Source organism: Corvus kubaryi, unplaced genomic scaffold, assembly GCF_017639235.1.
Source record: "Corvus kubaryi isolate FWS band 111438036 unplaced genomic scaffold, C.kubaryi_AGA036_p1.0 134, whole genome shotgun sequence".
In the NCBI taxonomy this organism is placed as follows: Eukaryota; Metazoa; Chordata; class Aves; order Passeriformes; family Corvidae; genus Corvus; species Corvus kubaryi.
The window spans coordinates 7,186,555-7,210,885 of NW_024580668.1; the positions used below are offsets into that span (position 1 = coordinate 7,186,555).

The 24,331-nt window shown below is 52.7% G+C and overlaps 2 protein-coding genes across 2 annotated transcripts; both read left to right on the forward strand.

Annotated features, from left to right (window-relative positions):
• The first annotated feature begins 361 nt into the window (after positions 1-361).
• On the forward strand, positions 362-2,671 carry LOC121673966 (signal-regulatory protein beta-1-like). The gene is made up of 5 exons (XM_042047858.1): positions 362-533; positions 870-1,226; positions 1,437-1,748; positions 1,899-2,246; positions 2,399-2,671. Exons 1-5 carry the CDS (start codon positions 467-469, stop codon positions 2,596-2,598), a joined length of 1,284 nt encoding a protein of 427 aa, XP_041903792.1. The 5' UTR covers positions 362-466; the 3' UTR covers positions 2,599-2,671.
• Positions 2,672-3,120: 449 nt separating this feature from the next.
• Positions 3,121-11,114, forward strand: NSFL1C (NSFL1 cofactor). Its single transcript, XM_042047868.1, has 9 exons — positions 3,121-3,256; positions 3,976-4,073; positions 4,650-4,724; positions 5,849-6,014; positions 6,338-6,430; positions 7,095-7,204; positions 7,627-7,764; positions 8,265-8,429; positions 9,379-11,114. The coding sequence occupies exons 1-9, from the start codon at positions 3,155-3,157 to the stop codon at positions 9,539-9,541; spliced, it is 1,110 nt and encodes a 369-aa protein (XP_041903802.1). The 5' UTR covers positions 3,121-3,154; the 3' UTR covers positions 9,542-11,114.
• Positions 11,115-24,331: the final 13,217 nt, after the last annotated feature.

Here is a 24,331-nt window from a genome sequence, read left to right on the forward strand (position 1 = left end):
GCCCTGCTCTGCATCACCGACCCATGAGAGACACCATCCTGCACCCCGATCCTGCTGGCAAGGGCTGGGCGTCCCCCTGGCACCTCAGGGTGCTGAGCCACAGGCTGGCCACGTGTGGGCGAGTGTGCCGGATTGGGGGCCCCTCTCGCTGACTGCTCAGCGCTGGTGGCCGTGGCCGTGGCCGGGGCACACATCTGAGGGGAAAGTGGGGTGGACATCGTCATTATGGACCAGCCTTGTGACAGGAGAGGATGTGGACATTGAGAAGCAAATGGGATGTGATTGCATGGGGGAACTGGGCTGGTAGTGGCCCCTTTCCTTCCCCTTTGCTGGGTGAGAGCCCAAGCACCCCGCTAAGCTAGGCCCAGTCCAGCTGAGTCATCTGAGCCCAGTCCAGCAGAGTCCAACGGAGCTGAATCCAGCGGAGCAAAGCCCAGCCATCAGGGAGCAACACGTGGGAATACCCATGGCTCCAGTGATGCAGGAACTGCCTCTCATGTGCCTGATGCTGCTCCTGCTCTGCAGAGACCCGGGTAAGGGGGGCCTGCACAGCCCCATCACACAGCCCCATGCACACTTCCCCACGCTGCTGGCCTGGCAGTCCTTCCCTGTGCCTGTGGCTATCCAGGGATCTCCTCTCGATGCCTCCCTTCCAGCTTGCTTTTATCTCCAGATGAGGAGTTCAGTTAACTCCAGCAAGAGTCTGGGCCCTCCTCATCCTGCAGTCCCCAGCAGCCTGAGGGTCAAGTGACAGGAATATCTCTCTGTCCCCTGCTCCAGGCTCAGAGCCAGGGTCTAATGATGCCTCATGCTGTGCCCCAGCCCTGGGGCCCCTTGTCAATTGCAAATCTTCCTGTTGCTGTGCCTAGGTGTGGGTGCCCAGCTGGATCAGAACTTCAAGCTGCAGCAGCCCCAGGACAAGGTGCTGGTGACAGCGGGAGAGACGCTCACCCTGAACTGCACCATATCCGGAATGGCTGAACTGGGTCCTGTGATGTGGCTGAAGGGCTTGGGCAGTGGGAACAAGACCGTCTATGGCCAGAGAGGGGACTCCTTACCCCGTGTGACGAGAGCACTGGTTGGGTCCGACACAGACTTCAGCATCCACATCAGGAACGTTGAGCCTGAGGACATGGGCACCTACTACTGCGTGAAGTTTGCCAGGACAGTCACTGGTGTGCTGGAGGTGCTTCAGCATGGAAATGGCACAGAGGTGTCTGTGCAAGGTGAGTGGGGCTCCCGGAGCAGCTCCTGCTGGGAACCAGCCCAGCAGGGTCTGCTCAGGCTGGGCAGGGATGTGGAAGGGCTTGGGAGCGGCTCCAGGAGAGGATCCCATGGGCCATCACTGTGCCCTTGTAGCAGACCCTGCTCCTGGCAGGGCCAGGGCTGGGCAGGGGGCAGAGCCTGGTCTGATGGCCCCGTGCTTCTCCCCACAGCCAAACCCAGCCCCCCGCTCGTGTCTGGGCCTGAGCAGAGAGCGATGCCGGGGCAGTCGGTGCCTTTCACCTGCACGACTGGAGGGTTCCTTCCCAAAGAAATTGGGGTGAAATGGTTCAAGAACAAGGACCCCATGACGGCTCAGCCGCCTCAGGTCACCGAAGAGCCGGCGAAATCCTACAGAGTGTCCAGCACAGTGATGGTGACCCTGCAGGAGGATGACGTCCGCTCGCAGCTCATCTGTGAGGTGCAGCACTCCACGCTGCCGGCCCCGCTGCGTGGGACGTACCAGCTCAGCAGGACCCTGCGAGGTGAGGGCTGGGGGACTCGCACTGGGGTGTCCCGCTCCTGTGGGGCTGGGGGCCCTGGGAGGAGGACAGGGGATCCTGGGGCAGGGACAGGGCTCCCTGTGGGCAGCAGAGCTGGAGATGCCAAACACCAAGCTCTGCCTCTCTTCCCAGTTCCCCCCAGTGTCGAAGTGCGTGCTGAGCCGAGCCCCGTCGAGGTGAACAAGACCGTGACCTTCACCTGCCACATGAAGGAGTTTTACCCAGCAAAGATGTCTGTTTTCTGGCTGGAGAATGGGATTAAGATAAAGGAGGAGAACATCTCCCGGCCATTGGAGCTGCCCCGGGGCTTGTTTGAGCTGAAATGCCAGGTGGAGGTGCAAGCAACAGAGGAGAAAAACGGGTCCACGATCACCTGTATGGTGGTGCACAATGCCCAGGCCCCTGTCAACTACTCAGCCGTCCTGTGGATCTCCAACCCGGCCCAGGGGGGACTGAGTAAGGGGTCCCAGATGGATAAGGGCGTGTCAGAGCTGCTGGGACGGGGTGCCTGCCAGGGCAGCTGTGTGGTGTCACCCTCTGAGGAAGCTCAAAGTCCCAGGAAAGGCTCCCTGCTGTGGGTTGGGATGCCTGTCCCTGAGCCCTGGTCGTTCATATCCTCTGTCCCATTGCAGGTGCGAGCCTTCTGTCCAGCCTTGGCCTCCTGTGGGTTTGTATCCTCCTGGAGAAGGGGCTCCTCGGTGGTCTCCTCTTCTTCCTCTTCAAACGCATGAAGAGAAGAGCACAGGAGCTGTTGCCCTATCCTGCTCCGTCTCAGTCCCTGCCTCCTCGAGCCGGGTCCCAGGGCTTGGCCACCGCCAGCACTGTCATGTGAACGTGGAAATAAACGAATGCAGAGGCTGCTGTGCGCTGCTCCGTGTCACACAGCCCCTGCCTGTGGCCTTACACCCGCCCTGCTCTGGGGCTCGGTGCTGCCCATCCCCGGGACTCAGTGCCGCACACTGGGGCTCGGTGCTGCCCATCCCGGTGCCCGGTGTCCGGTGCCCGGTGTCTGGTGCCCGGTGCCCGGTGTCCGGTGTCCAGTGCCCGGTGCCCGGTGGTGCCCGGTGTCCGGTGGTTGCCGGTGGTGCCCGGTGTCCGGTGCCCGGTGGTGCCCGGTGGTGCCCGGTGGTGTCCGGTGCCCGGTGCCCGGTGTCCGGTGCCCGGTGGTGCCCGGTGGTGTCCGGTGCCCGGTGTCCGGTGCCCGGTGCCCGGTGCCCGGTGTCCGGCCCTCACTCCGGTGCAGTGGCACCTCCCGGCTGACAGGGGCCGCTGTGCGCGGGCCGGGCGCCGCGCGCCGCCCCGGGTGTTTCCGGCCGGGCGGGTTTGGCGGCGCACGCGGGGGCGGTGCGGGGCGGCCCGGCGGAGTTTGGGTGCTGCACCGCGGCAAGATGGCGGACAGGGAGGAGGCGCTGAGGGAGTTCGTGGCCGTGACCGGCGCCGAGGAGGAGCGAGCGCGATTCTTCCTCGAGTCAGCCGGCTGGGACCTCCAGGTACCTCCGCCGCTGCCTTCCGCCTTCCGCGGCCCGGCGCGGGGATCGGCGGGGCCGCGGCTTAGGAGGCCGTGGCGCTGGCGGGGGGCAGCTCTGGGCCGGAGGTCGGTGTCCGCGGGCTCAGGCCTCGCCCCCGTCCGTCGCCGGGCTCAGCCCTTGCGGCGGGGCCGTGGGCTGGTTGGGACTGAGGCCCCTCCTGGTTGTCTCGTTCACTTTCTAGCGCGAGCTGAGGGACGGTGGGTCTGGGGTTTGCCGGGGTTGTGTAGGTTTTCCTGGAATGCTGGTCAGGTTGTCAGTGCTCTGCTGTTGGCGCTGTCAGCAAACAAGCTGAGGGGGAGTCAGCCGCCATTCTGACCTGCTCCTGTCCCTGCTTCTCCTCAAACTGGCTGTGTTAAACTCCGAGTCTGCTCATGGGTGGCACAAAAGCTGCTGTTTCAGAACAGTAATTTTGGCATAACCCCTGCGTAAGTGCTGCAGAAGAAGGGCCCTGACATTCCCTGACAGGGAGGGTGACATCCCTGCAGCAGTGAGTGTCCTGCCATGACACAGCCAAATAGCACAACCTCCTGAGGCCTTGTCTTTGCCAGGACCTGCAGCAGGGGGAATGACATGAAGTGTCTTTAGTGTGAGGTGCCTTAGGAGGTCCAGCGTGACAGATGCTTCAGTTGGGTTGTTTGTGTGTGTTTTTCCTGAGGAGCTTTGGTGGTTTTCCTTTCCAGATTGCACTCGCCAGTTTCTATGAGGACGGGGGTGATGAGGACATCCTGACCCTTCCCCAGCCCACACCCAGCTCCATATCCAGAGGCACTGGAGCCAGGTGAGGAGGGAGCTTCAGCTCCATGCTGGAAACTTGACAAAACAAACTTTCTAAAGCACTGACTATGTTAGTTTTCAAGAGAAGTAGCTCTGTGTTTAGGTTTGCTTGACGTTGTGTGGCTCTTTAGAAATTGTGAAAATCTGAGTGTTTGTACATCACAAGCGTGGGTGTTATTGCACAAGTAAGCCAGAGATCAGCTAGGAAAACTTGCCTCATTGCTCAGGAAAAGCTTGATTTATCTTTTGACATTAGAAACAGTCTGTTGGTGACCTTTCATTTGAGCAGATCGTATCTCTGCAGGAAGAATATTTTCTCATTTTGTGTGACACCTGAGCTGATCAAGCCAAGCATTTTACGAAACAAAAAAGCAAATTTTACCTTACCAAATCCCTTTGAGGTAAGGGAATGCTGCCAAGTTCTAAAGAGGAGTTACTGGCTGTATCTTGAAGGAAGAGTGCTCTCGGGTCAGGTGTTGGTGAACAGAGCCCACCTTGCAGAAGGAGCCTGTGTCAGTGGGGAAGGTTCCAGCTGGGAATGTGTCTCCAGGCTGACATCCTTCTTGCTGGATTTTTGCAGTGACCATCGAGTAACCTCGTTCAGAGACCTTGTGCATGCGCAGGAGGAGGATGATGAAGAGGAGGAGGGACAGCGGTAAGTTAGCAGCTGAAGGCTCAAATGCTGGGTGTTTGTCCCTCTGCTTTTGGGAGGACTTGCTGCTTGTGTACAGCTTGTTTGAAAAACGGGTTTCCATGGCTATGAAATTCGTGTAATGAACAGTCTGAGGTTTGACAGGGCAGGTTTGTCAGTGCAAAGCCTGTGCACAAGCACGTGCTCAGCTGTGTAAGCACCAGCTCTCAGCACTGAGAGAAAGCCTAAAGTGGGATGTGGAAGCCCTGAGGTAAGAATAGAAAACAGCCCAGATCCTCATTTGTGTCCATAGGGAACGGAAATGTGGGAATTATGCAGGGATTGGTTTTCTTACTGCTTGTGGTTTTGGGGGTTTATTTTGGTCGGGGTTTTGGTTTTGGGTTCTTTTTTTTTTTTAAGTGTTGCTTAAGGGTAAAGTTATGGAGTGTGGAGGCAGAAATAAAAATGTAGGGCCCCTTTCCAGGGGGAACAGAGAGTATTAGTAGGACAGTCTCCTACAATGTCAGCTCTAAGTAGTTAAATACCCTTAAGGTTGACAGGCAAGGTAAATGGAATGGAACTGATGTATCTGAAGGGGTGGCTCAGCCTGGATGGGCCGTGGTCTGCAGGCAGCTGGGAGCTCACTCTGTGTGTTACAAACCATCTGGAAGCTAATAAACCCAATCTTCCAGAAGTGCTTAATTGCACTTCACTGACTGCGCATCCATTGCTTCCAGTTGAGATCCATCCTTTGTGTGGCATGAACACGTGCCTTCCCTCAGAATTCCGGCTGGATGTTGCTCTGACAGGTCAGAAATTTGCTGGAAGCCTTGCTCAGCTGGGTAATCGAGCTGGTAGCGGTGTTTAAAACTGGGCTTGTCCCTCAGGGCTGTTCTTCTTCCCAGGTCTAAGCATTGTTACCACTTTATTGCCATTGATCCATGGGTAATTTACAGCAATTGACATAAAAGAAAGTCTCTGCAGTACAGGAGCTTGCACGTGGCTGCAGTGGGAGACACACTGGTGGTAGCCAGTGCTTGTAGATCCAAGGGGTTTCACTGAGCTGCACAAGTGAGCTGTGGTCCCACCCGCTGGGTCCTGCAGAGGCAGCGGGCAGGGCTGACCAGGAGCCGCGTGCTTTCTGTCAGGTTTTATGCCGGCGGCTCAGAGAGAAGTGGCCAGCAGATCGTGGGTCCTCCGAGGAAGAAGAGCCCCAACGAGCTGGTGGAGGATCTGTTCAAGGGAGCCAAGGAACACGGTGCAGTGGCGGTCGATCGGACGGCCAAGAGCGGTGGTGAGACAAGCAAGCCAAAGGTGAGGAGGGACGAGTTCTTCCTTCTGTTCCCCTTTTCAGTTAAGGCTCCACCGTGCCAGCTGTTTGGTACTGAGGAGTCCTGGAATCAGCAGCTAAGTCTGGACTCCTCTCTTAGTGCAGCTCCATTTTGTGTGTCACAGCAGCAAGAAAAGCTGCTCTGTTGTGCCACACATTAACTTGCTGAAGCTGTCACTGCCTGCAGGGCAGTAGATGTTGCTGATGCCATGAAGCCCCTGTTCACCCACAGGGGTGCTGAGGACAGGGAAGCAGCTCTGTTGGGTCTGTGTAGTTCTGTAACCCTGTGCCTGCCTCCCTCTCACAGCCTTTTGCAGGGGGAGGGTATCGCCTTGGGGCTACTCCAGAGGAGGAGTCGGCTTACGTGGCAGGAGAGAGGAGACCGAACTCTTCTCAGGATGTGAGTATCTCTGCTCGGGTTTGTAGCTGTCACCCCAGGGATTTCTCTGCTCCAGCTACTGAGCTTGCCAGCTCCAAGAGTCACAAAGCTTGATAGAAATTCACAAGGACAGAAATATGGTAAATCCTGCTTCCTATGGGATTTCTGAGTAGAAAATAATAGATGATTAGGTCTTAGGTAAGCAGTTTTCTGGTGATCTTTTAATTAAAAATCTGAGCCTTTCTTACAAGTGCAGATTGGGAAAAATAGTGTGCAAAGAGCATTGGGAAATTAACTCTTCTTTGTCCATTGTTACATATATCCAATATATATCCATAGATTGGAGCCGACAGCATCAGTGCAAGATTCCCTTGTGCTTGATTTGTGACCAAACAAGGTCATGGCCATGATGGGAGCCTGGTTTAGGCTCCTCACCCAGCACATTCTTGGCTCTTCAGCCATGTTTATCCAAAAGGGGACTGTGGTGCCACCTTCTAGGAATTGACACCTGACCATTACATAAAAGCCAATGCTTTGGGTTTTTCCCTTAGCCCAGAGGAACCTGGCTGGAAGGTTTTCTGCACCTTGAAGCTCCTCTACCCATCAGGAACTTTTCACTTCGTGTCTGGTTTTTTTGTCATCAAGATGCTCCGTGAGGCTGATTGTTCTTTTGGGGCTGCTGCAGGTGCACGTTGTACTGAAGCTCTGGAAGAGTGGATTTAGTCTGGATAGTGGAGAGCTGAGGAGCTACCAGGATCCATCCAATGCCCAGTTCCTCGATGATATCCGCAGAGGGTACGCAGTGAGAGGGGAGAAAAGCAACAGCTGTTCTCTGAAACACAAGTGTTTGTGGAATCCAGGTCTCTGAATCCGTGGCACATTTCACCTGAGCTTTCTTGCAAGAAATTAGTTACTCTTAATATTGAACATTTGGTTCAGGTAAACAGGGAGTGGGTTTGGTCTTTGTGGAGCCTTGAGAGTTTGAAGTAAACAAACATATTCATATTTGGGTTGAGAATTTCTGATGCATTGTGTCACTGCAGGTGAGGGCCAGGGAGAAGTAACCTTTGTGTCTGTTAGTGGGGAGGTGTGCAACTACCCTGTCAGTTAAGCAAAGGCTCTCTGTGATTCCTGAAATTCCAGAGGTCTTGGGCTTTTTGTCCACACATTCCTGCCTTGCTGCTTCAGGCAGCTGCCTTAGGACACTCTCTTTGCAGGGAAGTCCCGGCTGAGCTGCGCAGGTTAGCACGGGGCGGACAGGTGAACCTGGACATGGAAGATCACCGTGATGAGGATTATGTGAAACCTAAAAGTGTCTTCAGAGCTTTTACTGGAGAAGGACAAAAGCTGGGCAGGTGAGAAAATGGTGACACTGGTTTACTACGTGTAATATGAGAGAGTCACTTGAGCCTTGTGAGGTGGAGCCTTCTTCTGATTCATCCTTCTGAAAGAAAGGCACTGGGTGCCTGTGGGATGGGAGGTGTTCCTCTAAGGAAACAAGGCTCACTGACGTGTACTGTGAGGTGGCCCAGCTTCCCCCTAGCAGGAGGCAGATCCCTGGTTTGGAACCTCCACGGTATGTTGCGTAGGAGCAGTGTTTCCAAGTCACACTTTCCCGTTACCTTGTGGGTGTGAGGACCCGTGGTACCAAAGGGGATGGTAGAGGTGAATTTCTAGACAAGCTCCTACTAACTGGCTGACTCAAAAATTCTCACTTCCAGCTCGCTTGGTGTCTCGTGTGGAGGAGCTCTGGTAGTTGGGCCTGGCAGGCGGTGAGCTCGCTGCCTGATCCTGGTGCCCTGCAGCCAGGTGAGTTTGGTTTCTAACAGCTCACCTTGCGTCTCCCTGTTGGCAGCACCGCGCCCCAGGTGATGGGCACCAGCTCGCCAGCCCAGCAGGCAGAGAACGAAGCCAAAGCCAGTTCTGCCATTGTGATCGATGAGTCGGAGCCCGTCACCAACATCCAGATCCGGCTCGCTGACGGTGGGCGCCTGGTCCAGAAGTTCAACCACAGTCACAGGTATGAGCACAACAGGGAACACAGGCAAGGCCTAAACGGCACTGCAAGCCAGGGCACGGGTGGAGCAGGTGTTAAAATCCTGGATAGCATGCCAGAGGGAGCTCTGGGGATCCTTCTGCATGGGTGAAAGGGAATGAAATTGTTGTGAGTGTTTTTAAGGCAGTTGCTAACTGTTGGGTAGGATTTGCTTTCCAAATTGGGACAGATCATAGCCAGTGATCTGACATCTTGGAGCGTAAGTGTTACCAGCAGAACTTTCCTTGATATCTCCTATAAAAAACTGAATCTCTTCCAAAGGCTTTGGAAACTGGCAGATAATTAGGAACCTGGTTCAGTTATTCTGATGCAGTTTAGACTTTTCTGTGGGGCTGTTCCCTGGGCTGAATGAAGCATTAATGGATGCTCTTACCACAATTCTGTTTCTTTCGACGAGCAAAGTTGGCTTAGATATGCTTCATTCCACTGCTCTCTTGAAATCCTTCTCACTTTCCTGATCTCATCATTTGTACTCATTCCTCCAGTTTTTATAAGAGTCAAGCTCAGGGCAAAAAGTTAAAAAAACCTCTGTGATTGAGTTCAGGAAATGGATCCTGTGTCACTGTGTGGCTGCTCACAGGAGCTGAAATCCTCTGGGTTCTGCTGTGTGTGACGAGCTCAGCAAGTGTCAGTTTGTTAATTGTTCATCGTGAAGGGTTTGGAGGCTTTCAGTTTGACAGCTGAAACAGAGACAACATGGACAGAGAACACTGAGCTGAGTCTGTAGCCCAGAAGGCAACTGCTGCTATTTCAATAAATGGGACCGGGTTGAATCAGAATAGCCTGCTGTGGCCTGTGGTGAGAGCTGCAATATAAATGCAGCACTGCAGGGCTGCACGCTCTGGGGAGAGCAGTCATTTGTCCAGGCTGCGCAGTAACAGCATCACCCTGTGCGTTTGATCCCTTTGGACAGGATCCGTGACATCCGGCTCTTCATAGTAGATGCTCGGCCAGCGATGGCTGCCACCAGTTTCGTCCTCATGACCACCTTCCCCAATAAAGAGCTGACTGATGAGAACCAGACCCTGAAGGAAGCCAACCTGCTCAACGCCGTCATCGTTCAGCGGTTGACATAAAGGACCCCGGCTCTGGCCACACAACCGCGGCGCACGGGGTCGTCTCCTCCCGCGCGTGCGCCGGCGCCGTGCCACACAGGCCCACATCTGCTCATAGCTCTGGGTTCTTAGGTCTTGGTTGGACTTTTTTTCTCTTTAGTTGCATTTCCCATGAGGTTTTTTTGTGATGATGATGATGATCAGTGGACTTTAAAATAAATAAACGAAATGAATTCGTTTGGAAAGGAGCTGCAGCCTGTTGTGCCCCAGATTCCCTCAGGAGAGTTCAGTTACCTTGTGGATTGAGTTACTGCACTCAGAGAGGGGAGGAAGGCAAGGGGGAAGGGAACTCCAGGGAGCAGTTTCTGTCAGTGGACTGCTCACCACAATTCTTTCTCTTCCCTCCAGGGACTGCTGCAAAGTATTCCCTTTTTTTTCACACATTAAATATAAACTTATCTGAGAATGGGTGATCTGATTGTCAGGTTAATGGTTACACTCCTGTAAAAGCATTGTGGGGGAAGTCTTTGTGAAAGAGCTCAGTGTGGGGAAAACTCCGACATGTGTGAGGTGCAAGGTTTAACACTTCCCATGCTTTTCTGGAGAGAAATCCCTGACTTTCCTTCCCTCAGCAGAACTCTTGGGGCATACATTGCAGTCCCCACCTGCTCTGCCTTTGTTTTTCCCGACAGGCCAGACTGGCTGCAGGTTTAAATTGCTGTATTGCATTTCTTTTAGAAAAACCCTGCTGCTGACTTCTTTCCAAGAAGGTGCAAAGCTGAATCAGCTTGAAGTGACTGGAAGCAAAAGGCAAACAGAGTCTGTCTTACTGGAAAGCAAATTTTGTCCTGAGAGGTGAATTACTGAGATGATTGCAACAGCTTGGGTGGAAAAACTCAAGGCTGTGGTACCCTTTGATGTATTTCCTCTTCTCTGCTGAGGACTAACATGGCTGAATTCCTGGAATTCTCCAGCGTTGGTCTGTTCTGTTTTGGGCTCAGGTCTCCATCTCTTTCCCTCCTTTGAACAGAATCCTGTGGGTGAATTCCTTATGCCCAGACACGAGGCACTGGCAGCGCTGGCATAGTTGCCATGGAATATTGTGCCACGGCACTTTGCACTGCCCCTCAGCTGCTTCTGGTTTTGTTCAGGGCTTCCAAGCGGAGCCCAGAGCTGTGCTGGGTCGTGGGTTGCAGCCACCGGCTCCCTGGGAGCGGGGTCCTTGGGAACACTCTCTCCCTATCCTGCCTTGGATACACATGAGCCCCGTGGCCTCTGCACCGTCACTCCACCCCCCTCAGCGCTCGGAAACTTCCAGGTCCTGCCCTTGGTGCGAGCGGAGGGAGCTCAGGAGCAGGCTGGGGAGGGCCGGCAGGTTGGGCAGGTTCAGCATGAGGAACTCGCTTGGCTGCCTGTAGAACACAAACCAGTGGGAGCAGAGAGAAGCCCTCAGCAAGGGCATTTTTACAGCAGTTTCTCAACTGAGAGCTGAATTAACTCCCATTTTTCTTTACTAAACGGACATGGAGTGTGCGTAACAACCAATTTGTAAATTATTGTGAAAATTGCCATTAAAAGCCCACAAACAGGAAAACAGCGTTTGACCCTTTCTAATAACAGCTGCCATCTGGTCCCGGATTTTGGATCATGTTCATGAGGGTGTCTCCTCTTTGGGTTGTTCTGTGAGCAGATTTCCTGTGCTGAGCTGTCTTCTGCTAAATGAGGTTCAACCTCTCAGCAGCATTTTTAAAGATTAATTTTTGTGACAGGAGAGCTTGGGGTTCACGTGCCTGTGCATCACTTGCTGGTGTATGTTATGACCAGTGAGTAACCGGTGTGAACAGTGCAGAGAGAACTGAGAAAGGGAATTTCCCTCGGAGCTAAATAGAGTCACAACTGCCTTGTGGAGTTCTTGTGTCCTGATCTTCACATGTGCCATTTTGGGGACTTGGGACAACATCTTCCAGAGTGCTGGACAGGATGTACTGCTAGACCCAGAAAGAAAGTTTATCTAACAGAAAGGGTGCAATTACTTGTCTCCTGCTTCTGCCTTTGTTAGCCAGGGGCATCAGAGCACCGAGGTGGTGCCCAGCTGGTGTCCGTGGTCCTTGGATGGGGCCGTGTTGGTGCCTCCAAATTCAATGAGCGTTGGCAGCCAGACAGCAACTCCTCCAGCTGCTGATCCCAAGGTTTTGCTGTGCTCACCGATGGGAAGTTTCACATCCAGCTGTGTTGCCAGTTCTCTCCTTGCCGCTGGGAGGGAAAGGGGATAAACCCAGGGGCTCAGGGACTTTTCTCTGCCTGAAAGAGGAAATTTTCCTTGGAGCCGGAGGGTGGCAGTGCTGCAGAAAAGCCGCTCTGCCTCGAAGGCTTCTTGGAGGAGCTCTGCCGACTCCTGCTGGGAGCTGCACCTTGTCCTCCGGTGTGTCCGTGAGCACCTCTGGGACACCGCTGCCGGCTCCTCCTGCCTCTGATTCTCTCCTTGGTTTTTGTAAGTAATGAGCAGTGCTCATCTCCTGGTGAGCTGCTCAGCTCTGCCCCACTGCCCGACGGAGTGCTGAGGTGAGATCAGTGACCAAGGTAGATCTGCCTTCTTCCAAAGCTGACAAAAGAGCTCGTGGAACCAATTGGAAGTGACATACATGCAATCACCTATATTAAACTGTCTCCTTCTGTGAGCTGGTGAAGTGTTTCGCTATAAAATAAAATAAGCTCTAAAGCAAAAATGATAAGCTAATTAACGAGAAAGGATAATACACCAGAACAGGAAAAAAAAGAGTGAAGGAAAGAGACACCGTGATTTTGTGAAGAAAATCACCATGTCACTTGCACAGTCCCATCCCTGGAAGACTTCAAGGTCAGGTTGGACAGGGCTTGGAGCAACCTGATCTAGTGAAAACTGTCCCTGCCTGTGGCAGGGGATTGGAACAAGATGAGCTTTAACATCCCTTCCAACCCAAACCACTCCTTGGTTCCATGATTCTGTTTGATGGTGTGCCCCTGCAGTAGAGAAACCCTTGTTTCTGACACTCCTGTAGTTTTTGATGATTAGTGAGTTTGACTTCCTCTCAAGTAAAATCTCTTGCCTTTGCCATTCCATTTCTGTTCTAACAAAGTCACAGGCCCAGATTGGGCTTTTCTAAAACTGATATTTATGCTCACAAAAAAAGTCTTTTTTTTTCCTTTGCCTGAGAAGTGTTTCCCTGCAAAATTTTCCTTTTTTCATTGATCATTCTCCCACAAGGAGGTTGTGCCTGTCTTCCTGGCCTTTCACACCCCAGTGTTAAAGCAGTGCTCCACATCTCACATGAAAACTCAACTTCTTCTCAATTTCTGAGTAAGATACAGCCCAGTTTCAGGACTGCGCTGTTCTATCTGGAGCTGATGTCTTTCACTGTATCCCACTGTTTTCTCCAAATGCTGAATTTTAACAGTTTTCCTTAGTTGGGTAATTGTAGGACTTCCTGGGATTTTTTTCTTTCGTATGCAGTTCTTTGTTTCCTCTTCTTTCTTTTCACATGTCCTCGTTGCTGAGGTTTAGTTCCTGTGTTTTCTGATAGCATTTCACACCATTTCCTGGGAACTTTGCTTCCCCCTCTGTAATGCTGCTTTTGCTGTGGGATGTTTCCTGATCTGTGTTTCTTACAGGCTCAGTGCTCTGCTTACCTCAGGAGGTTCTGCTATCCCAGGGCCACAAAGCTTTTCAGTGATCCTGGTGTAGGAACACCCATTTCTAGGTGTAGCTGTACCTTTAGCTGCCTGTTCAAGTAAAACAAAATTAACAACACAAAGCATCAAGTTTTGATTGGCTTGTTTTGGCCACAAACTCAACTAGCTCAGCTGGCAGATAAATGGAAGCAGCATAAAGCATATGGAGAAAGAAATCCCAGTGGGCACAACAGCACTACTAGAGGATGACTGGAAATTTAGGCCTTTTTTTTGTCTTGTCTTGTTGCTTTTTGTTATAATCAGTTATATTTAATTTAGGCTTTGCATCTCATTGTTGGACAACCCTACATCCTTCCAGAAGGAAAAAGGGACCTTCTGCTTCTTGGGCAGGTCTTCAGCTCCCTGTGTCTTTACTTAGAGGAGTGATTAAAAGGATGTCAGTCTGCTCCTGGGATGTTCTCTGGAAGTTCAGGCAGGAGGTTTTCTTTTGAAAGCAGCACTGCCTTACAGATCCTTTGTTACCAACAAAAAGCACCTTGAATTGATGTTCCTTCTGAATCTGTAGTTAGATTGGAAAATGTGCTCAGGGGATTGGTGTCACAGTCACGTAAAACAAGGTGCTGTGGGGTTCTTCAAAGCCCAGCACCACGAGGGGAGGAGCTGTGATACCTGTGTTAATCCTTGGGCAGGAGCTGCTGTCTGTGCGGGAGTTTGCTCCTCGAGGCACCTGCGTGAAGGATTGCTGGGTTGTGAAAGCAAGAGAGGGCCAGCCCCTTACTGCTTCTGAATGGCCTTGTTGGTGAACCAGATGGAGACTGGTACTCCTAAATGAGAGATTTAATTAAGCAATGAAGTTCCTTTTCTCACCAGGTTGTGGGTTTCCATTGGTGCTTGTGTGGTAAACGTGGCATCCTCCAAGGCAGGGTGTCTGACAGCCACTCCAGGCAGGGCTGGGAGCCGGAGCCCGCGTTTCTCGGCTGTACCTGCTGCCAGGAGTGCTTTCCTGGCATCCCAGCTGCATCCCCATGAAAGAAAAGCCTGACAGCTCCTCTCATGCTGGGAGACTCAGAGCAGACTTCTCTGAGCTGTGTGTTTCTGCACCTGTCCTGCAGGCACACGTACACAAATGCACACATTGCTGCTCTGGCTGGTCTGAGGAGAATCAGCCATGGCACACGGTCACTGAATCCTGCACAGCTGGGTCTCCTCACCTTCGTCCTTGTGAACGAGGTACCACTGCTCTGCCAGCTTTATGGTGTGCTTTGGGCAGTTTCATTTCACCTCAGGAAGGAAAAAAGACTAAAGTTATTTGATGTCTGCTGAGAGTTCAGCTGCAAGTCTCCTCCTTGCTCAGGTAAGTGGTGCACGTGCTGTGCCACGTGGCATGACCACACATGGCTGGCACGATGGCCCCGGGAGCTGGTGGAGTGTGTCACTATGGATCACCTGGGGACTTCCATGGGTTCCAGAGTGCTGAGTGGGCTCCTAAGGCAGCACTGATGGAGAGCTAAACAAACACCCCATCTAACCAAGGGAGCAGCTCACTGCAGGTGCAGGCCAGGTGATGGGGCTGCCAGAATCCTGCAGGATTCCACAGAAATGGGAGGTGAAATCCTTTCTAGTTACCTGTGAGCAGTTTTTCCAAACGAGTCCCATGTTTCCCAATTACACAGGTGTACAGAGAGTAGTACAATCCTAATGATGCCATAGGCCCTTATCTTTCACAGCTGAACAGCTCCAGTGTCAAGCACCTCTCGATTTACTAATTTATCATTTTGTGACTTATTTTCTACATTCCTAAATGCTTATCTTATTTACTGTTCTGTCTTGTCTGTACTGAGTCTGTCAGTCCCAGCGCTGGGAGTTCCTGAATAGATTCCAGATGTCCTTATTTACTCAGGTACATTTCATGACTCCTCCTTAAATTAACTCTTTAATGGCTTATGAGGCCTACAGTGCCAACAGCTTCTCTCCTGCCTCATCCATTTTGGTGGCTGTTAAGTCCTGGCTCCTGTTCCACCAAGAGAAGGCAGCTGTGCTAAGGGGAACCCAAGAGCCTCTGGCCATGCCAACAGCAGTGAAGGAGAGGTAAACCTTTGGAGGACTTGTTGGTGGAACACATCCAAATGCTGCCACTTGCTTCTGTGGCAAAAAAACCCCATCCCCATTTGCTGCCTTTAGACTTCTTTTTATTTTATTTGTTTTCAGTGGGGTTTCCTTGCCTGAGCAGCCCATGTCTAGGTCACAGTGCCCTGAGAAAGCCCTGTCCAGCCAGCATGGCTTGGGTGGAAGCTGCTGGTATCACACATTCTTGGGCCCTGGGCTGACTGGACAAGGAAGATCTTATGGTTCTGCAGTTGAGAAGAGGGTTCTGGGGAAGTTCCTTTGCAGTGAGTAATTCCAACGAGACCTTGTTTCTTAAGCTGCAGAGCTTTCGTTTCTCTGAACATTTTGCTGAGTATCTGCAACAGAATACAGGGCGTGGCTGCTGTGTTGATGAGTATTTTCCCTTTTCTCTCAAAGCATATTTTTAAGCAACTGATAGAAAAACATCAGTTAATGATGGAAGAGGCATCATCCTTTCACTCCAGCCACTTGGTGAGATTTCAGGCCTTGGCACACAGTGTTACTGGAGAACTCACTGCTTGCAGCAAGCCACCCAGTGTACAGCAGTGAGTAACACTGAGACTGGTGCTTTTCACCAAAATCTGCCTTTCCAGCGCCAAGCTGAGCCCTGCTGTCATGCAGGGGTGGCCTGTGACCTCCCCATGCTGCTCTAGCAATCGTGACATCCTGTCGAGCCCCAGCGGGTGAAGCTGCCTCCTGTGAGGCACTGAGGGCACGACAGAGGATTTGGGAGGAGCTGAGCAGGCAGGAATAAAGCTTCCCTGTGCTGGGGATAATTGTGCACTGACTTAGCCAGGGAGCCAGAGCTACTCAGCTGCTTGGAGAGGTAACTGCTGGTCAGCTCTTTGCTTTCTAGTCTGTGAGCAGCAAATGCAGCTCTGTGCACCTGGGGAGTAAGTGAGTGCCAAAGAGCCAGAGGATTAAGTGCTGAGTACAATTTCCAAAGTACCTTGCGTCTGTCCAAATGTAATTGTGTGGTGAGTGGGTACAAAATGGCCTAGGAAAAAAAAAATAAAATCAGGATTTGATATTTCTTTTTGAGTTTCCCCTTTTCTCTTGAATGGGGAGAAATGTATTTTGCTTTCTTACAGAGAATTATGCCAAGATATGCTGGTGGGAGATGGGGATTTGGATCCCACCGCACTGGCTGTGGTCCAGCGTGAGTGATATTTGTTATCTGGGATGTTAGTAAAACAGCAGTGAGGAGAGATGCCACTGACTCACTTGTGCTGTGCCTTATTAACCAAGTTCTGACTCAGCCTGTGAAATTCAGGTGGTTTAGATTAACCCCCACTGGACAAGGCAAGGCTGAGCTGAAGATGACACATTGCAATGAACCTTGCAGGAAGGGTGCTCAGTTCCCCTTGGATACAGGATGTGGTACACAGACACTAACACAGATTGAATGCTCCCACTGGGAACAGGGAGAGGGTTTTGCCTCTGTTCTTCTGCCTTGGCTGCTGCAGAGAAGTCCAGTCTTGGAGACTGAGGCAGGATCTGCTTTTAAAGAGCTGCCCCATGGGATTAGATGTGCCAAACAGATTACTAGCGGGCACAGTGGCGGTGCCATCCCTCCCTGCCAGCCTTTTCCAGTGCCTTCTGTCCTCTGAAGCCAATTTCTCCCTCTGCTGTGCTTTGCCCAGCACTTGCAGCAGAGCTGGCTGTGAGCTGTGAGCACGGCTGCCTTGGGAACGCCGCTGCTCCCACACAGCCAGTGCCAAGGAACTGGGCTCCCACCGCTCTTCATCAAGGAGTAATTTTTGGTTTGTGATTCTGAGACTGGTGGGTGCTCTGGGTTACAAAATGACTGTGAAAGGGAACTGAAATGCACTTTTCTTGTCACCAGGTTAAAACACTGTGTGAGGTCTATACTGCTGTGGGAGATCTTCTTGGGAGCTCACAGGCTGAAGGAGGCTGGAAATTGCAGATCTTCCAATATAAAGGAAAAATGTATCCATGTGTCCACATGGATGTATCCACGCTCCCCATGCTCACTGACCTTGTCCTGGGACTTTGCAAAAGCGCCTGCAGTAACAGGACAAGGGGTAATGGCTTCACAGTGACAGAGGGCAGAGTCAGATGGGATATTTGTAAGAAATGCTTCCCTGTGAGAGTGGTGAGTCTCTGGCAGCCAGAGAAGCTGTGGCTGCCCCATCCCTGGAAGTGTCCAAGGCCAGGCTGGACAGGGCTTGGAGCAACCTGGTCTAGTGGAAGGTGCCCCTGCCTGTGGCAGGGGGGTTGGAACAAGATGAGCTTTAAGGTCCCTTCCAACCCGAACCATTCTGTAGTTCTGTGAATGAGGAGCCCAAGCTGGGTTCCAGGTCTTCTTTGGGAGAGAAGGCCTTTTGTTGGAAGTGATCCGCAGCAAAGACCTGCCTGTTCCTACTGCCCTCTCCCTGCCTGTTGCTGCCACTCTGCCTGCCTGCTCTGGGTTTCACACAATGGTTCTTTGCAGCTGGTGGTTGCTGGTGCTGAGGCAGGAGTGCTGGGCTGGCTCCAGCGTGCTCCAGTAGCGCTCTGGAGCTCAGGCAAAGGACTTCTTCCCCACATCCCTGAGATCTCTTTATCTGGACACAGCTTGACCTTTGAAGAGCAGTGGATTTCTCCACTCGACTGCAGAAAGCCTGGGAACTACTGTCCCGAGCATGTGCTGCACTGTGAGCCCTGACAGGGTTCCTGCCTCTGTGGGCAGGGTCTGGCCACACTCCTCCCGCAGGGCAGGTCATTTCCCCTCCACAGCCCCCGCTGGGGCCTCCCAGATGCTGTACCTTCACTTGTCAAATCTCCAGCCAGCTCCAAGCTGCATTTGCAGCACGCTACTTGATGTGCAAGGCAGGATCTTCCTCACCCTGGACAAGGAAGGCTCGTGCAGGATGCGGCCGTGTCTGCCGTCACGCTTCCAGGCATCACGAAGATGCTGAGCTGCACAGGTCAACCCAAGGAGCCCTCCCAGAGAGAAGAGTGGTCTGCAGAGAGGTAAGATCAGTGTCCCAGGCTGCTGCTTCCTCACATGCAGAGGCGCATTTCACACGTGCAGCTCACCCTCGCGAGTGCGCTCGCCCACGCGGAGCCTGCCCGGCTCGAGCCGCAGGCTGTGGGGGTGGTTTGAGGTGTTTATGACTCAGGCTCGAGAACACATTGTTAAAGCAAAGCTCTGCGTTGTGGTGTTGTTGCTGACTTTCAAGTGAAACGGGCAGAGCCGTGCAGAGCGCTGTCCTACCTGCTGAGAGCATCAAGAGAACAAAAGCTACCGCAAAGCCGTGCAGCCCTGAGAAATGCCTTTGTAATTTTAGAAACACAACTGCTGTGGAAATAAGATGTTGTATGAGTAAGTGCTCCTCTGTGGTGCAAACCTAATGCCTCAGCCATTCCCGCAGGACAAGGCTTTTTAGATCGCATGCCTGCTGTTTGGAATACAAGGGATCTGACTCTTGCTGTGGGTTGTAAAAGGCGGAAAGTAAACTGGGACCAGAAGCTGAGAGGCAGGAACAGGCTGATACTCTGCTCCCCTGGGTGTGCAGGGAGAAGCTGGGCCCTCCAGCCTGGTGGGCAGAGCAGCGCCAGTGCTTTTTCCATGGCATGGGCTGTGGAGGAGTTATTGCTAATTGCTGCATGAGGGAAACTCATTCAGTGCCTTCTGGAATGCTGCTTTTTTGGGATTCTGCCCCTGATTTTGTACACTGCTCCCTAGTACCATTACAGTGAAGGTCTGTCATCCCTCAAGGGTAGCTGTCATCTCGACTGATATTAGTGGCACAGTGAGCTGTCCCCAGCCCAACCAAACCAGAGAACTGGCAGGCTGCCTCCTCACCCTAAAAGAGATGAGGGAAGTGGGAATTTGAAGCATTCCTTGATTCAGTTTCCTGGTTCCCCAGCTGTCCATGTGATGCTGCAACCTGTCCCTCAGCCCAGCCTCTTGCACAGCAGCCCTGTGCCCAGTTGTTCATCCCTCCTCACTCTCTGCAGGGCTCTTCTGCAGGAGCTCCCAGCCTTTTACAGCGATCTCTGGACCATGCCTGGTGCCTGGGGTGGCCGTGTACTCCACAAGGCAAGGGAGCCTTTTGCATCTTTCCAGAAGGTGCTGTGGATTTTCTGAGTGCAGGACAGAGCCTACCTGCTGCACTGGAGCTGCTCGGCGATCGGGAAAGCCAAAACGTGGTGTGACCAAGAACCTGAGGTGCTCGTGAGCCTGTCAGCCCTGAGCATCATCCCAGGTGGCCTGTGCTGAGAGGGGAGGTCACCCCTGGTCTGCACTGTCCTGACAGAATGGCCTGGGGACAGGTCTGCTCATAGGAGAGCGAGTGTCACCAAGGTCACACGCTGCTCCAGCCGAGCCCAGACAAGCTGTCTGCTCTCAATCTGGCCTCACCCTGTATCCCACAGGATACTTCTGGTCTTGTTCGATGCTGAGGTGTTTCACACTAGACAGCAAATTCAGTTTGGGGCTGAGGGGAAGTCAATGCTGTGGTTGCTTCTGGGAACTTGCCAGATACTTGAGGATTGGCGTGGTGTTTACTGAAGTTAACCACAGCCAAATAAAAGAGAGGTTTTGCCATTAGCCCTTTTCCTGCATGCTGAAACATTCCTTGTGCTTCCCCTGCTGATCTATAGAAATCCCCTGGGCTCTGGTCTTTGCAGTCTCTCTCCTCGCTGCTTCCATTACAGTCACATTAAGCCTGATGCAATTTGTACTTTTTAACGTTACAGAACTTGAACTGCTGGATTGTGGTTCAATAGAACAGGAAAGGACAATGTCAGAGCTCAGCAGAGCATTGTGCCTCAGTTAGGTCTGTGTCTCATTCGTTAGCAACCTCTCATCTCCTGCAAATATGCCTTGAGGAGAATCAGGGCAAACACCAGAGATGTGACCCTGTTGACAAGACAAGCCTAAGAGGAGCAAATGACACAGATGCTCACTGATCAGCTTTTGCCTTGGAGCTCTGGCTGGTGGAGGAGTGGGTGTGGGATCAGAGAAAGCTTTGGTTTGGAAGGGACCTTAATGCTTATCTCATTCCAACACCCTGCCATGGGCAGGGGCACCTTCCACACCAGACTGTGCCAAGCCCCACCCAACCTGGCCTTGAACAATTCCAGGGATGGGGCATCAACAACTTCCCTGTGCCAGTGCCTCACCGCCCTCAAACACTGGGTTAGAGCAGGAAAAGAGGCTGCCAGGGTGCCTGGTCCCTCAGAGCTGCTCTGCAAGAGACCCTGAAGGCTCATGAACATGGAACGCTGCCAAGAAGGACCTCAGGATCCAGGCTAAGCCCAAGGGAGGGTTGTGTGTAAGAAGCACTGCACCCTGACCACTGAGATTCCAGCAGTTGGGGAAGCACCCCACAGCACTGCCCAGCTGACCAGCTTGCTTGTGGGTGTCAGGTGGAGCAATGTCCAGCCAAGAATAGGTATGTTTGTCATGGGGGTTATGACATCACTCGGGGTTTAAATCATCCTTGGAGATGAGCAGCAGCTTTGGTTTAGCTGTCAGCCAGAGGTGTGTATCATTTCTAAGGTGGGATTGTTTCCTGGAGTTTCGGCTGCAGCAGAAGCCAGGGCTACTCTCTGCACAAAGGCTTGCTCTGTTGCTGGACCATTCCCTACCAGATTACAGGCAATGCCCTGGAGTTTTTCTTCCAGACCTTCCTGCTGTATATTGTGCAGGCGAGTGGCCACATGAGATGGGGTTATCTGCAAAGGGGTTCAGCAGTCTGGGACAAAGGTAGAGTTTGGTAGGGTAGCTGAAAGCCATCGGAAATGCATTCAAACCGGATCAAAATCACATCATTGTAAACACTGGTGGTGGAGGGGTCACTTCAACACTTGGAGGGGTGTCCAGGGAATGCAGATGAAATGCTGGCTGGAATGAGCTGCATCGTGCTGCTGCTCACAGTCTTTCCACAGGACTTCTTTCCCTTTCAAACTGTTGTTTCCTTTGTCCCCCCTGGCTGGAGCCATTCCACACCTCTTTGATCATTTCCCTTGGAAGAGACTGGGATGCAGTCTGCTATTGGCTTCCTGGTCAGCAAGAGCCCAAGGAGAAAATACGGCAAAAAGCTGGTCCCATGGTGAATGTCCATGAAGAAACCTCAGGAGGGTTTTGCTGTGTTTAAATTCCTTGAGTGGTAGCACAAGGAGGCAGCTGGGACACTCCACTGGGAGGTGAGGTTTTCGAGGGATTCAGTGCTGTGAGACGCCAGTGTGGTGGGACATATGCAGTCAGTTGTGCCAGCAGCTCTGCTCCAGGCTCTAAGTAGGGGCAGATCTTGCATGCAGAGGGTCACTGCTGCCTCAGGGTTCTGCTGCAGGGCAAGGACTTGAAGCAGTTAAGCAAGAGAGTAAGAGATGTTAGAAACTCGGACATTACGTTTTCTCTCAAATGTTTGTGTTTCCTCTCACAGATCTTGATCTGGCAGTAGCTGGGCTGTGGTTTGGGGGCTGGGGAAGCGGTTGTGTTGTGTAGCTCAGCTTGTGCAAGGAGCAGTGTGACCACCTTATCTGAGGGTCGCATCTGGCCAGCTCTGCTTCCTCCCCAGGGCTGCTCCAAGCTCTGTGCTGTCTGGGGTGCTCTGCTGCGGCGTGGTGTGATCCCACCCCGCCTCCCTGCAATTCCTGTAGCACCTGTTCAGGTACAGCTCCTTCCAGACTGTAAGGAACATGGTGCCTGGGGCTGACTGTCTCACACACCATCCTGTGCTGCAACGGATGGGGCACAGCCAGCTGGGGAGTCCCAGAGAAGGGACCTGGAACAGAGCCTGAGAGAGCTGCAGCTGGGGAGTATGAGGAATGGATGCAGTCTGAAGCCATAGCCTATTGTCCTACCCCTGCCTGACTTCCCACCAGGTTTCATGAGTGCTTGTGCTCCTTGTAACCCACGTCAGGCAGAATGCGGCAGCTGGGAATAAACCCGGGCTGGAGAGACTGCGTTCATCAAGACACGGATTTGCTGCACTGTCAGGATGTGCTGCTGTGGGGGAAAGTCGTTCCTTCCTGTTGCTTCCTGTTCCCTGTCCCAAAGGTCTGGTTTGTATCCCAAACCCCTCCCTCTCTCAGCTGGCAGGCACGGGGAGGGGGTCCTGCTGCAGCCCCAGTCCTGCCACGTCACCAGAACTTTTTCCAGGGGTTGGCCTGGCAGGTCCTGAACAGATCTGGGCAAGGCAGGTCCATGCTTTCCTTTAGACTGCAGTGCTGGGAGGAAGAGCCCCCACCAGCCCCAGAGCAGCACTGAGACACCAGGGTGTGGAGGTGTCACTTAGCTTGGTGGGAACACAAGCACAGCAAACACAGGGGTTGTTTTTGAGAGGAAACTATTTTTGACCAGTTTTTAGGGAAAATACTGCCAAGATAGTGGATGTCTTTGTGCTCAGACTGCCCTTTCACAGGGAAAGGTTTAGAATTTCTTTGAACAAAGGTGAAGTTGAAGCCAGCAGTGGGTTAATGCATGAGCAGAAACAACACCTGGTAGCAGGGGGGTGGGAGTCAGGTCTGTCCACCTGCCTGGGCCATGTCACCTGAGTCACTTCTGGGAAAACAGGAGAGAATGGGGTGTGCTGCCTCCGGTCAGCAGCTGAGAGGGGTTGGCAGCTTGTCCATGATTTTGGCAGGTTGGGAGGCTATGGCAGAAGTGTCAAATGAATATCAAGAAGGGCTGAACTTTTAAATCATAGCCCATAGCTACATCTCCCACAGCAGCATCTTTGAGAGCTGCTGGCACCCCCACATCTCTCCTGGCAACAGTGAGGGGGTAGTGGGGGGAGAGGGGGAAATCAGCCATCCCGGGGCTGTAGCGCTGGGCTGGGCTCAGCCTTGTGCAGAGGCAGAGAGGGAGGCTGGTTATTTTTAGGGCTGGAGCTGGATCTGACCGTAGGCTGACCTTGCAGCTCTCCAGTCTGGTGCACATTGGCAGAATTTGAGCAAATTGCTTCCCAGTTGTGAGATGAATTAATGCAAAGCCTTAAGTCTCATGGTGCAACACTGTGATCCATGGGGTGATGGTGTTTGAGAGCGGTGTCAGGATGGTCACAGCAGCCCTGGTTCAAAACCATTTCTCTGATGCACAAGGAACGTCACGTTTTTCTCTTTTTTACCTTTATTGTTGTTTAGTTTTCTGGAGTGTGAAGGCTCTTCCTTGGGATCACCTGGCTCATCCTGGTCAGGTGTTGGGATGCACTGCACTCTGCCACTGCCTCGCTTCCAGTCTGGCTGCCTCTGGATTTAGGAACAGTACAGGGGCAGGGTCACCGCCCTGCTCCTGCTGGCCACACTATTGCTCATCCAAGCCAGGTGCCATTGGCCTTGTTGCCCACCTGAGCACACACTGGCTCATGTTCAGCTGCTGTTATTCAGAACCCCCAGGTCTCTTCCCAGATTTCCAGCCACTTTGTCCCAAGCCTGGAGAACTGCATGTAGTTGCTGTGACCTGAGGGCAGGACCTAGCACTTGTCCTTGTTAAATCTCATACCTCTGGCCTTGGACCATCGATTCAGCCTGCCCAGATCCTCTGTGGATCCGTCCTGCCCTCCAGCAAATCCGCAGCTGCTGGTGTGTGTGGTGCCTGCCAGCCCACTGCTGCCTGGGGTGGTGCTTCTGTAGCTCAAATAATGTCCCTTTTATTTTTTATAGTATTAAATCTGAATGGTCATGCTTGTCCCTCTTGGTATTTCTGACTTTGTGAGTTCTATCAGCGGATGATCCAGAAGGCAGGGAGTGACTGGGGCAGAATTCACTAGTTTTCAAGACTTTGTGCTTTCTCCAGAGTTTAGGCAGCAGAATCTGACCTGAACCTGTCCTGGGTCTGACCAGCTGGACCCTGACCCTGAGCAGTGAGGGGTTGGTCAAACCTGGCTGAGCTCCTTGCCCCTGTTGAAACACTGCTTGTTGCAGTGACCTTGCTGCTGGTAAGATGAGCAGCTTATACCACGGAGTTAAAAAAAACCAAACCAAAACACCCCACCCAGAGCGAGAGCTGCTGTGCCTGACATGTGCAAGCGTGCCTGTGCCAGCGAGGCGAGGGCTCCA